Source organism: Anguilla anguilla, chromosome 1 (assembly GCF_013347855.1).
Source record: "Anguilla anguilla isolate fAngAng1 chromosome 1, fAngAng1.pri, whole genome shotgun sequence".
In the NCBI taxonomy this organism is placed as follows: Eukaryota; Metazoa; Chordata; class Actinopteri; order Anguilliformes; family Anguillidae; genus Anguilla; species Anguilla anguilla.
The window spans coordinates 47505588-47521065 of NC_049201.1; the positions used below are offsets into that span (position 1 = coordinate 47505588).

The window sequence follows — 15478 nt, forward strand, 5'->3', positions numbered from 1 at the left end:
ATATGCAAAACTACACTTTCAGGAATTCCCACTCAACCGAACTATGAACACAACCGAAGATTGAAGTTTCATCTATGGAGCAGTCAGCTACACCGCTGTGCTGAGCAAACTTCAGAGTTATTGTGCACCTTCAGATGAACATGCTTACAACAGGCGGAAACCAAATAACTTGCCAACTATTCAACAGATCATTCTCCCACTTCTATAGTTCGATTCACACGTACACAAATGTGTGCTCTGTCATTAAAATAATTATTTAAAATAAATACAACAAATAAATTAAAATAATTAAAATAACTTCATCAAAATAACTAAAGATGATTTTACTTCAGTTCTAACTTAAACTGATTATTTACTTCCACTGCACACATTTCCAAGAAATAAAAGGCAGGTGCTCTGAAAAACAGGGAAACAGTAATACAGCATCTACAACAGTGACATAAGTCCCCGCCACCCCCCACCACACAGAGTAAGTAGGAAAATAAGCAAGAACAAACCGACAGAATCTTCTGTGGACCTCCGATTCTACGTACCTCCTCTGCCTGTAGCTCCTTTTGGGAATTGGAGAAATAGACAGACAGAAGCAGACATGAGTTACCATTGAACACACACCGGTTTACTTTGCCATGTTAATGAAACAATGGCACCATATTGGTGAGACACCTTTAAAAAACACCGAAATCACTACTGTTCAGTATGCAGTGCCCTGCTGGGCCACCTGCCAATGTCAGCACTGGCATGCATGGGATTAAATACCAGACCATGGGGCACATCTGCACACTGGAGCATATTAACAAGATGAGCCACAAGGCTTTCCCAGTACATAGGATTACTGCTTCAGGGATTTAAACCCATGGAAAGTGTTTGCTTGGACAGTATCATAGCCTTGAGAAACCTGCTTACTTTGTGTTGCTGGTGTTCCTGGCTATACACTCATCCGTTGTTAGGCTTCATTTGCAAAAAGTAGTTGATTCTACTAAATCTTCTATTTGTCTCAAGATCCAAAATATGCATGTCCAATGACAATTATTAAGGGCTAACTGCATAATGACTGAAAATCATTTTGAATCGCATTTTAAACAGCCTTCAAGAAAAAGTATCATATTTATTTGATCTCACAATGATAGTTCACACTTTAAATCTTAGGATAAGTTGCTAAAAAATGTAAAACAAAGTTTCAAAAAAGGAAAACTTAACAAAAAACAGTAAAGTTACAAAGCTTCAAGGTTTAAAATACAAGTTTCTCAGTTTACTTACTTGTAGCCCCAGGCAGTGATCCCTAAAATTAGAGCCAGGACAAGAATGGTGCCTGCAATGGCACCTATTATGATATTGGTGCTGATGACACCTACAGAGAGAGAGTGAGGAAAACAGAGACATCTCATTTAACAGGCATCCAAAGGATCATGCTAGATTAAATGCCACATTTCAACCATCTTTGCACAACTAAACCGTATGTGGATTAGACAGCAGCCAGGGCATGAGAGGTCATTATTTTTGAATATTCACTGGCACATGCCTAAAAGCACTGGTACATATCCAGATGGTAAAGGTAACACTCTAATGTACTTTAAGATGGGGAACAACAAACATTTTTAAAAGGTAGAGTAGAATAATTGCTTCTTGGCACAATCATGTCTCAGCATTGCAGCCCATAGGATATCCCTGATATTTTTACATACAATGCTCTCAATGTTAACTCAAAAAGTACACATTTCCATCACTTGCACTACAGTGTGCATCTGTATGACTTAAAACCTCTCCCCAAAACCAACTGTTTAAAATCCAGAGTCCTTTGCATTCAGTATTAAACGCACATGCTGTCATATTTGCTGGGATATTTATATTTACAAAAACAATATAAAATGTAATAATAATAATAATCTATCAACTATTTTTATTACTTATTTCTTCTGTTTGACGGTATGTGGTATATAATTCATGCAAAGGTTTTGATTTAGTTTAATGAACATTTTACATTTTTCGCACCTTTGGTTTACTATGAAGGGCATATAACTTAAAATATTTCATCATTTGTTCACCATACAGAATTGGAAATCACATTTGCACTTTCCAAATTTGATATTACTCTTTAGGTTGTTTATACACCTTTAAAGCCAGGTGTTTACCTAGACTATATTATTTTTAGCTCTAATTGTGACTTTCGGCAGAGCAAGCCTTGCGCAAATTTCACTGCTGTAGGAATTAATCAGTCACATTCTCTGTTAAAAAAATAAATATAGAATGATGGCACAAGATGAAAAGGCAGTTCATATTTGAAGCTGCACACCCTTCAGTCAAGGTAAGGTGGGGAATTAATGAGAGGTTGATTTGCATGTGCTCAGGGTGCATAGTACAAAGAAGGATTTCAAAACGAACTGATTAGATCAACACAGATTCGCTTCGGGCAGAGCTGCCATGAAAATGGCAGTGGCAGGAAGAGCATGGGGGGGGGGAGAAAATGGTCACAGAGGATGCCGACAGATACAGACAGGGCATCACGACGAGTAGGAACTGAAATCTAACCTCACAGTCATACCACTCAAGAATTCCAACAAAGACATGACCCTCCCAACAAAGAACGAGCGTGAAAAGGCTTTGAACGCAAAAGAAACCGCGAGTGAGGTCACAGATGGCCATTCACAAGGAAGCAGAAAAACAAGAAGGTGAGCACACGTCCATGTGGGAAAAAATATTTTTTTTAAATGTCACGCCTATACAGGTATATTAATATAAAATATATATTTCTCACAGGGCAAACCTGAAACTATGGCATACATTAAGCAGTACACACAACATGCAGAGACACTGGCCACCTTTAAGCATTTGTCATATTTATACCAAAATTTTAAGGCCACAGGAAAAACCTACAACAGTGTCTGATAATTCAGTATGTGGGTAGTATGCATAGAGAAGTTGGCTCAAATCCCCAGCACTGCTGTGCTTTTGGACAATAGACTTCAGCTACAAGATGGAAAACTGACTAACTAATTAAGGTGACCTTATAACATAAAATAGAGCTGTGAAAAATGCAGTTTGACTGCCACAGCACGATCGCATTTAGCTTCAAGCATTAGCATATATACCTCAACACACACGGGTACGACACTCATAAGAACAGACACCACTGAGGAGCTGCCTACCAGAGGCACTGGCTGTTGGCCCGACAACCAGGTAGCTGAGGGGTGAGGTGGCGTTGCAGTCCTCCCCGGCCCAACCCAGGTGACAAACACATTTCAGCTCGTTACTGCAGACCTGCAGAACACACACACATACACACACAAAGGAAGGAGAAGAAGAATACAAGATATCTGATCACCAAATCACTTTTGAAATATGTCTTTATCTGAATAAAACCGAAGCCATGAAGCACTGCACATAACCTCTTTTATGACACCATCTGCTCTCAATATGTAACTGCACACTCATTAAGAAAGTCCAATCCTTACCATCGCTCAATTAGACCATTGTAATGGAAACAATAACTGCGATGAGGATGAGAGCTATGCTGGACTCCATCCCAAGAAAATAAATCAGATTCATGTTTTTCCATTACTTCTGGTCAATAGCACAAACACGAACAACAGGCAAGAGTAAAATTAAATGAAGTTGAGATAAATGGGCGTTTTTGAAAGAGCTCTTCAATGTCCACTGAGACCATGACTGCACCAAGGAGGAGAATGGCTCCATCCGAACACTGGAGAACACAGAGGCTGAAGAGATCAAGGGCCGCCTCTCCGTCCGACAGCCGCATTCTCAGCCAGTTCATTTCTTCCTCTAATGTCAGCTCGCAGTAGCCTCTCTTTCATTGAGTGAATGATGAGTGTTTAAATAAGAAGGGCCAGATAAGGCAAGGGGGAAAGGGACCTACTCCATGGCCAGAGCAGATCTTCTTATCGGTGGTGCCGGGACAGGTGCTGAAGTTGAACTCCTGCACTGGGAGACACCTGTGGTTGAAGCAGATCCGATCGGTGCCGCACGCGGTCCCGTCTTCCACGTAGCCCAGGTCCGTGTCGCCATCGATGATCACATGACCCCCACTGCCAGGGGAAACGGAAATGAACGTTCAATTACTTCTTTTCATGTCAGAAAAAAAGATAAGAAGCTCTAGTAATATATTTATTAAACTATGATACAATCCTCTTATTTGACTGTGTTCTGTGCTATTAAATTACTATAATTAGTTCAAAACCTGAGGGAGATTCACCATTTCTCAACACAGAAACCTGGCACAGAGTGACCTATTCACCACCACACTTATTGTCTTCAATAAGCACACAAATCATACAATGTAATTTTATGTCTCCTCATTCCATACAATTACCAAAGACCCACACTTCATGTCCCATGATGACTAATCCATTAATAATCCATTGTTCTCTTTCCGTTTGCCCACCCCAGGCTACCACATTTCATACACGGTAATGACATTTATCAAGGAAGGCTTATTGATGTATTGTTTGTGTATCGTATATATATACGAACACGTGTTGGTTTGATTATAAATGCCACAGCCATAGTCAGTCATGAAAAACAGACATGAGACCCATTACAGAAAGGCTTTGAGATACAAAGAGCCTCACAGTTTGACAGTGGGAACATTGCCTGAACTAATGAATGGCAGAACTGCAAACCAAAGTCCTTCAATCAACCTAAATTACTGCACCAATTATTAGATATACAAAGGCCCAGCATGCCTTTCAGGTTCGTCCAGAATGACCTAGTGCATAAAACATGGCTGGAAGCACAAAGGGCGCAGGTTAATGCTCCAAAGGTGTCCACAATAGCTGTATGGTTTGGGCTCCTTATTGTTGGATAATAGTGGTTATTACAGGAGATATCAGTTGTAAACAATGCTTAATTGGTGACGGATCCTGCCGAAACAGGATCTGGGACCTCTCAGTGTTGGACTTCCTGTGTTCCCAGTCAGCAATGGCTACCTACAACCCTTAGAACCCCCCCACCCCCCCTATTCCCCACACTTTGGCAGCATTTTTTGTGTGTTGTAGGACCTCCCGAGTTTGATCACCTCCCTCACATGGCCTCTTTCTGTTTCGGCGCCTCCTAATTTACAGATTAAGCTCTGGTTATAAGCCTGGTTATAAGTTAAATGTGTGATAGTTGAAGAGCAGGGGCCTGATTATCAGTCAGTTAGGTTTTCAAAAACAATAAAGCACAGGGTTACCCTGGGTTAACAGGACTTTCCTATTTCCTGTTTTCCTATTTTCTAGTTAAGTGTGTGCAGTGTTTGATCTGGTTTGATCTGGTGGAGTTGGAATAGTCTCAGCTACCAAATGAGAGAGTACATGCTCCTGGGTTGTGTTAACTAATCAGCCCAGGTGCTTGAAGGTGTGCTCCTCACCACGGTATAGTTCTGAAACCTGGAGCACGCATGCTGAGAGTTTGTTTGTTCGTAAGAGATACAATGAATCTAACGTAGTTGAAAAGATGAGGAGCTGGTCAGAGATTTTCTTTGTTTTGACTTCGTTGTTTCAGTTTTTGCCTGGAACTCGTGAGTGGAAGGGTGAAGATTTTTGTTTGTTTGTATTAATGCCTTTGCAGGTGTTCTCTCCCTCACCCTCTCTCACTCTCACGCTCTATCTCTCTTTCTCTCTTTCTCTGTGGCAAATCAAATTTGCCGCATCTCCCTTCCAGGTGTGTCACATCGCATGCGACAGTGTGTTTTTAATAGTGTCTGAGCAAAGAAAGCACTAAACAATTATTAAAAATGTTACTGAATTGAATTTGCGTGTGTATGTTGATGATGGGCTGGGGTCGGCAGTGTAGTATAATGGCTAAGGAGTTGGTCTTAGTAACCTAAAGGTCGCAGGTTCGATTCCCCGGTATCCTTGAGCGAGGTATTTAACCTGCATTGCCCCAATATATATCCAGCTGTATAACTGGATACAATGTAAGTCGCTCTGGATAAGAGCATCTGCTAAATGCCTGTAATGTAATGGGTCATCAGTGGAGGGTTACCTGCAGTCCAAAGAGGCACTGTGCTGGGCCACAGAGAAGGACGTGAGCCCCCCCTGCAGCTCTCCCAGCCGGGGGGCCGGTGAGATGTTGGAGCACAGCAGATAGCCGCAGTGCACGTCCCTGAAACACAGAGACGTTTCTCCATCTGTCTGACTACTGAATCACCGAGCCAGTGACTAAACGACCAAACAGCCCGGTGGAGAAACACAGCACCGGCTCATTAACGCGAGCCTCAACGCAAATGCGCCAGCAGCAGTCCCAAGGCTGGCATTAATATCTCACTGAGGCCTCTAATTTGATTAAAATGAGAAAACAAAGCATCATTTTTCAACAAACTGCCTCAAAATTCCGATTTTTTACGACATTATTTGGTACTCATTATTAATCATCGCTACATGAGAGTCGGTAGTACAGTGGACTCTGCTTGGAAGAATAGCATCCATCAGCCTCATTAAGTAGCAGCAGCCTCATTAAGTAGCAATTTCAGTGAATATGATCAGTGAGGTTATTCCAATAACGGAAGATTGCATTCATCCCACAATGAGTCGGGTGACACCGACTCGTCCATCTCTGATTTGTTCGAACCAATCAAAATGTTTTCTCTCCACAGCAAAACATTATGTTCGTCCATCACCGGGTTACTGGTGTTTGTTCTGTAAATGTAAGGTAGAAGGAGGGTGAAACATACTGCTTGTTGCACTGAATCCAAGTGTCTTTGTCCTTTCCACAGTTTCCTTTCTCGGTGCCTTCGATGTTCAGCTTTTCATAGCAGAACTTGTCTGCCGAAGTTGCTTCTGCAAAGGAGATCAAACAGGGTTCATGCCAAAGCGTTAAAGCAAAGGACCTATTGGTTGTGCATTTTAAAATGTTTTTACTTACTTTCTCCCCATATGTATTTACACTGTCTGTCTTTAGTTTTGCACTTTCCATTGAAGCAACGACCCTGGATGGAAGATCAGCAAAACATCAGATTTAATCAAATTTCAAATTTGTGCGTCATTTCTATTCAATAATGACCTTCTTAATTTAGACTCATATTAATAAATGCCATTTTTGACAGGATATTCAGGCACGTCATATGCACTTTGACAGTATTCACAATACTCATATTCACAGTTCACTTATACCTGATCTTTTTCGCAAGTGTATCCATCCATCTTGTGTACGTTTGGTGGGCACTGTGAATAGAAACAAAGGATTGCAGTAAACAGCCTGCAAATTCGTGACTAAAGCAACTTCTGGAATAAGTATGCTATTTCACTAAATATACTGGAATAACATTTTTAACATGAGAATGAAAAGTTGCCTCGTAAGTTTGTCTAGTAAGGAGATGAAACTTGTTCACTCAAGATCAAATATGGAACATACAAGCCCCAAAAAAAATGACTGAATTTAACATGTCAAGCTAACAGAGTCAACAACTGACACCCAACCCGTAACAATTAAATGATGCATGTATCTGTGATACCCAAACCACACTTTAAGATTATTTTACCTTCCTGGCTAGCCTCCTTCAAATATTAAATTGTCAAGGATGCTTTTTCCCCCTTTTTATTTATTTTTATTTTCCCAATAAATTTTCTTTATTGCCTGTCATCTCAAAACTCTAAATGAGAACTTATTTGCACCTGAGCTGCCTGGCTGAAGGGTCACGGCCATAGCAGCTGTGTGCTGAGCGAGGCTTCAGCTCTCTCACCTGGCTGGAGTTTCCAGTGCAGTTCTCAGGAATATCGCAGTCGTTCACTGCATCTCGGCACACCACGCCCATGAACTCCATCTACACCAGCAGACCCCGAGAGAGGAAAAAAGGCTTTTGTGATGGCATATGGTTCCAGCAGCTCTTCAAAATCTCCATAATACACGATTCTGCAATCTCGAAGAAGTACCTTAACAAATGTGTCACTGAGGACCAGTTTTTAGCCTGTTGAGCCCTTGATTTATGTATTTTACGCTAGCTTTTATTTATTTTATTTGTGGGGGGGGGGGGGGAGATTATTGCCCAGAGCAGAAAACAGATACAATGCCAGGCCTTGGTGCATTCTTTGTTTAATACCTAACCATCCCGCCATCACAGAGAAGAGTGAGCTCCATGGAAACAGAAGGAAGGGGCATCCATAGGTCAGCCAGGAAACACAATGTCATCAATATCACAGCTGCTCATTTGCTTTATGCAGAATGGCATAAAATTACTGTATCTCAGAGAAGAAATATGCTGCACAGTGCACAGTGTGCTATCTCTTCTTTCAATGGCCTGGCAATACCTTGTAATGCCCTCATAAATGAGTCCAATATGAGCTCACCCATTCCTACTTTTCATCAACTAATTTTACTAAGTCTCAGGTTTTTCAAGAGAGCTCATTTATTTTCATCCCTCTCGGAATAAAATTTTCAACTTGACATATACACCAACCTGCAGTGCTACCACAATCTCAAGACGGCATTGGGACCAGCAGCCAACCGCGAGGCAACCACAGCCGCTCTCATGAAAAATGACCAGCAATTCACAATTATCATTTTGAATAAATATTGCAATTGAACTGAAACCAATTTTGAGTTCCCTGGAAATGTCAGTATTTCAAAATGAAACTCTAAGAAAAGACTTGTGATAATACACCAAGCCATTTGCCTTCATAAAGCCGACTGATGAATGGCAAATACTTCCGTCCAAAGTACTTTCCCTAAGTTTTCATTTAAAGTCACCCTAGCTATCTCTCAAGTTTGCTGTCTCAGTACAGACACTGGGACCTATCAGTCATTGAGACCTTTTAGTGAGACCATTGAGACCAAAAAACTATGGTTTTGTTTTTTGAGAATGTTATTTCTCATTAGCATTCCAGTCAAGGAGACCCCTGACCTTTGATTGCTCTTTCTTTATCTAAAAACAGCAGGGTGTCCTTGTTTTGGAACTAGGGGTGTTTCTGGAAATACAGGACTTGAGGCCAGCTTGTTTAATTACCATCTTGTTGTTTATACATACTGTACACTGCACATCGCTGCTACCTACATCCAAATAGAAACAGTTCAATCATTGTTTCTAACCTCTATAATGTGTGTGTGCTCGTGTGTGTGTTTCAGGTGTGTACCTGGCAGTTTTTACAGCAGAGTCCATCGCTGCACTTGGAGCCCTGGGTGAACGTGCACTTCTTACAGCAGTTTTCACCCTCTTTTTGACACTCCTGGACACCAAGGGAAGGAAAGGTCAATGCCCAGAGACTAAGAACTCACAAATGTGAAGTACACACAGATGAATTTTAATTGTCTGATTCCTTAATCCAGAACGCTTGGAACTGATTCCAACTCAATTCACAGATCGACCCTTTTTCAAGCCCTGTCCAAAGTCCCATCACCCTTGCTTATTGTTGTTAAATCACTCAAGCTTTCCCTTCCAAGTGCAACTTTCCATTGAAAACAAAGAAAAAGCCATATAGGTTATCTCAAACTGCATTTAAATGTGATTGATTTCTATCTGGCTTGCAAATAGCTTATATTCCAGCAGATGCAATCATAGCAAAGTATGTTTACTGGAGAACAAGATGTTGAGCTAGTAGTGCGGTCATCTGCAAAGTCTAGTCCAGAGTTTAGGAAGAGCAATAAGACACTCCACTGACTGTTAGTATACCTATGTCACACATGAAGACATTTTACTTATTTAGAAAACATGAAAGCTAAGAAAGCCATATTCATAAATATACTTCCACCAGTTTCCAAAATACTACAATCTCAAAGTTTTAGCAAAATACTAAAAATCACATTTAAACAGTGTCCAGTTTAGACATAGTCCTAGTAAGAATATGTTGCTGATGACGAGAGTAATCACGTTTTAAAGTCATATTAAAAGTCATAAATGCATTGGGCACTGAAATTTCATTGAATTTGTATTCATCACTTCCAATGAATTTATCAGTAATTCTCAGTTCAATTCCGAATGTAGCCCAGCCCTCGGTGAGATGTGTGGCACAGTCCGTAATGGTTGATAAATGAGTCCCCCACACTGGCAGAGGTTTAATCTGCTGCCATGGCACAGAGCGGCAGTCCCATCTCTATCTGTTACCCTCTCTACTTTCTCCCTTTCCAAATAAAGCAAAAAATATGAAAGAAAGGTGGAACTGCCCACTTTCCTTAAAAAAAAGAATTGACCCCGTCCCTGCTGATATCAAAACCACTACACAGTAAAATGTGAACATTTGGACCAGAGTGGGACCAAATGTTATCTGTTAGAGATGAATTAACACTGTTAGTGTTGAATTAACGCTGGAAATGTTACTGTTAAAAATGTATGGTCAACAGAATCCGCATTCTAACATTACTCAGTGTAAATACAAACAATTTGATAAATACATTCTTGCTTCACACATTTTTGACATTTTTTTAACTTGCGAAAATGAACAGGAATGAGGTCAGATATCAAGAGCTCGAGCTCTCCTCTACCAGAAGCAGCTCTCCTCTACCAGGCGTGTCCAGGACCAGGGACTCACCGCAGGGCTGCCACAGTCACATTCCTCCCCCGACTCCACGAATCCATTGCCGCATTCTGGAGGGTCCAACAGCTACGGGGGGGTGGGGGGTGGGGGGTGGGGGACACAGGGGAGAGACAGGAACAGCAGGGGACAGATAGGTATAATACAAACAGAATTAATACAAGAGACTGAGGAGAAAGGGCACTGAAGCTTTCTGAGGCATTGCCTTGTCATTAAGGATGGGCTGTGAGTGGTAGGCAATGGCTTTTAAGCCTCATACTTCCCACAATGCAAAGCTTTATGCATGAGAATTCCTTAGCACAAGACTATCGTCAAAAGAAATCTTTACCGCATTTGTTGACCAAACTGCCCCTACCAATGATCATTCATTTGTGCATACAGCAGGGATTTCAACTGAGGCATCCAACAAATGAAATATTCACCCACTTTTACTAACCTTACTATTTTACTCCCCTTACAATTCAAAAACTCTGCTAATTCATTATTTATCAAATTACACTGAGTTAATATGGAACAGTAATCAGACTAATCAGACAGTAATTGTGAGATGCTGAGTAACACAGCAGTCTGAGTACCTTCAAGGGCTTATTGAAGAGACATGCTCCACCGCCACTGTTCAGGAAGTTGTGGTATTCTTCCACGTTACAGTCAGAAAACTTCTTGGGCAGGTAGAAGCTGTTTCGGAGTAACAACAGTGTAAATCAGGAAGAACACTAACATTTATCTCACAGCTCAAGAGTGGTTTCATTCCCTGTTTCACCCTTATAAACTGGAATGTGTCATACCACGTCAAATTCAAGCCCTGTAATCGGTTTCTTCCACTTTTAACTCTTATTTCTGTGAACAAATCAGAAATCAAATAATCTGATGGATATTCTCCCTCTGGCAGAAATTTATTTTGAAATGATTATCTTTGTGACTTCATCCTCTCTCCTTCCACTTCCTGGCCTTGGTTCATGTGAATGCTCTATCATTCACACAATAAGGTAAAACTTTATGGAATTTCTGTGAATCTACAATAAAAAAGCCATATTGCTTTTCTGTGGACATTGTTCAAAGAATATATAGTATTGACATGTCCATCTAATTGTTGCTGCTCTGTCAGTGTCACTGAGCAAGTAGCTATGCCATACACCAGAAGTCTTCAGTTGTTTCTTCCTGGGAGCCAGTTTCCATTTATACAAGGGTGGATATGGGCCTAAACTTTTCAAAATACTAGTTCCAAAACAATGTATCAGTGAGATACATTGTGCATATGTGCAAATAAATGGGATGCCTTCTAAAGGCACAGACATTACGATATATTATTATGACACCAGCGGGAGGTATGGTAACACTGGTGAAACAGGCCACGCCCACTCTCTACACCACATGACCTCGGCCAACCACGGCATGACTATTCATCGGGCAGGAGCCAAGTCTCCCTGCGGTATCACAGGCATGGAACCACACAAGCAGGGGCCAAACGGGCCCTGTTGGGGCCCCATGGGAACACTTGTCCACTCTGGGCAGGGGAGAGGGCTCCTTCAACAGGTTCTGGGTCACACAGAGAGAAGCTGGGAGAGTGTGAGCAAACACAGGAAATGATGAGTAGTGAATACAGAGATCACTCAGCAGACTATATACAGCAGCCAATCGCCAATGTGGTAGCAACCGGACTCATTTGCATAAGTGAAATCTACAATATGGGCCAGAAGAAAGATAATTAATGATGACCTACTATGTATTATGCTCATACAATACACACAACATATAACAAATGAACCTTCAAAGCTAGCTGAGACTAGGTATGTATTGCCTTGAAAGAATGTCTGATGCCGGCCGGTATGTATTGCCTTGAAAGAATGTCTGATGCCGGCCGGTATCTACTGAGATCAGTGTCAAGGAAGGAGGAACACAGGCATCGATTCAGGGAACGGCAGCTAGCACCCGGGTTTTGGAGTCAAAGTGCACTGCTTAAGCATTAGCATGAAAGCCAAAATCTAAATTAAACAATCAAAATCAACCATCTCCAAAACAAGGGTGCTCTTAAATGCCTGATGTTAGATCCTTTGGCAATTTCAACTAAACCCAGACAGCAATTTTGCTGTGTAAATTTAATCAAAGCCATTTTTTTTGGGGGGGGGGGAGGGGGGGCAAAGTACTCAGCCTTGGCATTCAAACCAAAAGCATATAATCTCGCTGCAATCAGCACTCTAATGTTAAAGCCATTGTGCTTGCTCACAGCTCCTGTTGATTACGCGAGATTTGGACCAACATATTAATGTACAAGTGCCTGCTCTTTCCTAATCACCACAACAATCCTAACCAGTGACAAGCAATATGGAAATGGAGAATAGTATGTCTGCCCTGAATAAATAAGGGGTGAGCATTATTTCAAAGCCTAAGAAACGGAATTTTGAGACACGCAGCAGACACTGGTGTATATATAAACATATTCATCTGAAAAGCCTTGTTGCATACCTCTGACATAAAGCTATGATCTAGAGGAGGTCTTTATAAATGACTCTTACAAGCATAATTTACTTGATGTGTGTTTTTGTATGTCCAACAACAACACAACATTGTGGCTTTACTCAACATATTCGACTTTTTCCACAAAAAATGTTTGAAAGCAGCAACAGTTATACAAGTTAAATTTTAACTGCAATGAAAACTGCAAATATTTAAAAAACAACCCTTTGTCCTTAATGTGCAACAGGTGTCCTTCACATACAAGTGACACCAAATGCAGCACTGGCTACTAGCAGCACAGTTTACATGCCTGTTTACATGTAGCGAGGCCTGAGGTTTAAATTTCCCTCTTTATGGATAAAAGTAAGCTACAGTATCTGCGAGCAGGACTATGCCCTGCTGTTTTCCACAAGCTGGGCAGGACGATGCCCGCCTTTCTCTGAGGTAGCAGTGGCCCCCGCTCTGCGGGCGTGGCAGGTTCTTCCTTCAGGCACCTGCCAACGCCTGCCAAGTCACTGGCGGACGCATCACCACAGGAACACATCAGTTTTCAATTCATTTCAATTTCTGTCAGCATTGAAATGGCAAAGGGACAGTATGCCGTGGGATTGGGGTTGGGGTGGGGATGTGGGGGGCAAGGTGGGGGGGGGGGTATTAGTATATCTGATTACACATGCAGGTGCCGAGGGGCGTTACGCCAATGGAGTGACAGAGGGGAGGTTAACTGGGTGTTTCCAACATTGAATACAAGCGTCTGAAATACCATTGACATTCAAGACAACTGCTGCAGCCTAAATAAGGATACAGAGGAGGAGGAAGAGGAGGAGGAGAAGGGGCTAGAGTGGTTAGCACTGCAGCATGGCGCATTAGCTGAAGGACCCACAACCTGAGAAGATGTGAGACCAGAAGTGTGCCACCAATTGCTGAGAATGACCAAAACTAATGTTATATTCCACATTGCAGGGTCAAATACTAAAGAAGGTGAGCTTATTTGCTCCTCTGGTCAAAGGGAGAGGGGTTGTGTGTGTTCTGTTTTAGAAGGGAATGACATTGCAGACTGTATCAATCGGTTAGAGATGGTATATGATGTGGCGGATATCACCCATTATCAAGGTACAATCCATTGTGCCAGTAGCGTTCAGTGTTGACCATTCTCACGAGTGACTTCAGCCAAAATAAAAATGTCCAAAAAAAAGTGTAAAAAAAACACAGACTGAATAAACAGGCTGTGTTTTTTTTCCGCATTAGAAACAAGAGCAGCTAGGCAGTGCATCGAGCTGCGGGCCCGATGCTGACGAATGGGATGGAAGGTTGGTATGACTGACAACCCTTCCGAGCAGCCGATTGGTCAAACCGCATGAGCAGCTTTATAGCCAAGCCTCTGCTCACCTGCTGTCCCATTTGGGATTGAGGGAAAACGCAAAAGGTATTAAAGAAGAAGAGTAAAGACATACACACACTAACGCACGCACGCAGCACGTACGCACAGACACGCTTGTACACACTCACGCTCGTTGGCACGTACGGGCACCACAAAGGGTGTCTGGCATCAGACCACACAGGCTGAAACTGGTGCCCGCAGTGGATACTCCAGAGCTTGAAACACCGAAGCCTAGAAGCTCACCTTTAACCTAATACACCTCCTCGGCCAATTTTTCATTGTTTTACATGAATACGGTTATGTGGTGGTGTAATAGCAAATGCTAAGAGAAATCTCAAACATCTATTGAAGTCAAAATTATGGAATGTAGCCTTGAATGCTGAAGTTCCTTGTTACAGCTACACAATGTTAAGCACTCAAAGGTGATATAGCCATATAGGACTCTATCCATTAAAAAAGAGAGAAAAAATAATCAGCAGACAATGTATAGTCCTTCTTTTGCACTTGTTAGTCACCTAAAACAATGAAATTCACATTCAGGACAGTTAGCAATTTGAAGAGCCCCCACTGCTTCAAGCTTGAGAGAATCTGCAAGCATTTCAGCCATGTGACTGACACACTTCCCCAGTCGTGTCAACAGAGTTGTAATTAAGGGGCTTTCTGTAGCCATTTAAAGCAAAAGCCAATTTATTTGACAGGTCTAAATTCAACCAAACTACAGTGTGGTTTGTTGCTAACTTCCATTAATGAATTCAAGCAAGCGCAACCGTATTTTCCATTTCTTACACAAAACACTTAGGCAAGTATCTTCGAATGATATTTGTAACAGAAAGTTAAGGACAAATCACACTGCAGTAACACTGAACAGGAGACATCTTGACTGTGATACAATAATCATTCATCTTCTCGATTTTCATGAATTGGTAGCAATGATATCTCATGTATAGGTTGTGTCATTGCTTCCTATGAATTGGACAAAATTTACCAATTAATAACTTTATTAATTGCTGGATAGATTTGTGTCAAATAATGCTACTTCAGTACAGGTTTTTCATTGTATGCCACATGGTTTTTGGTTCCTATTTAAGACGTTCTTGTTGGGTTTAGTAATCTTTTATACTTTCTTTGACATGGTCCAGCACACTGAAGAAAACTAACAAAACATTAGTGAGTACTGTGCCCATGC

At 41.5% G+C, this 15478-nt stretch overlaps 1 protein-coding gene across 6 annotated transcripts in view; it reads right to left on the minus strand.

The window, feature by feature from the left end:
• Positions 1 to 15478, minus strand: part of adam22 (ADAM metallopeptidase domain 22) — a 77652-nt gene that overhangs the window by 8524 nt on the left and 53650 nt on the right. For 3 of the 6 annotated variants that reach the window (XM_035402575.1, XM_035402287.1, XM_035402477.1), the window contains exons 15-26: positions 11033 to 11132; positions 10455 to 10526; positions 9063 to 9155; positions 7676 to 7756; positions 7107 to 7157; positions 6859 to 6922; positions 6668 to 6773; positions 5980 to 6099; positions 3872 to 4040; positions 3144 to 3255; positions 1258 to 1348; positions 534 to 551 (exon numbers count right to left, since the gene is read on the minus strand). In XM_035402575.1, coding sequence (XP_035258466.1) covers positions 534 to 551; positions 1258 to 1348; positions 3144 to 3255; positions 3872 to 4040; positions 5980 to 6099; positions 6668 to 6773; positions 6859 to 6922; positions 7107 to 7157; positions 7676 to 7756; positions 9063 to 9155; positions 10455 to 10526; positions 11033 to 11132 — 1077 coding nt within the window. Of the gene's footprint in view, positions 1 to 497; positions 552 to 1257; positions 1349 to 3143; positions 3256 to 3871; positions 4041 to 5979; positions 6100 to 6667; positions 6774 to 6858; positions 6923 to 7106; positions 7158 to 7675; positions 7757 to 9062; positions 9156 to 10454; positions 10527 to 11032; positions 11133 to 15478 lie in introns of all 6 variants that reach the window. The other 3 variants (XM_035402205.1, XM_035402520.1, XM_035402378.1) reach the window with 1 other exon arrangement.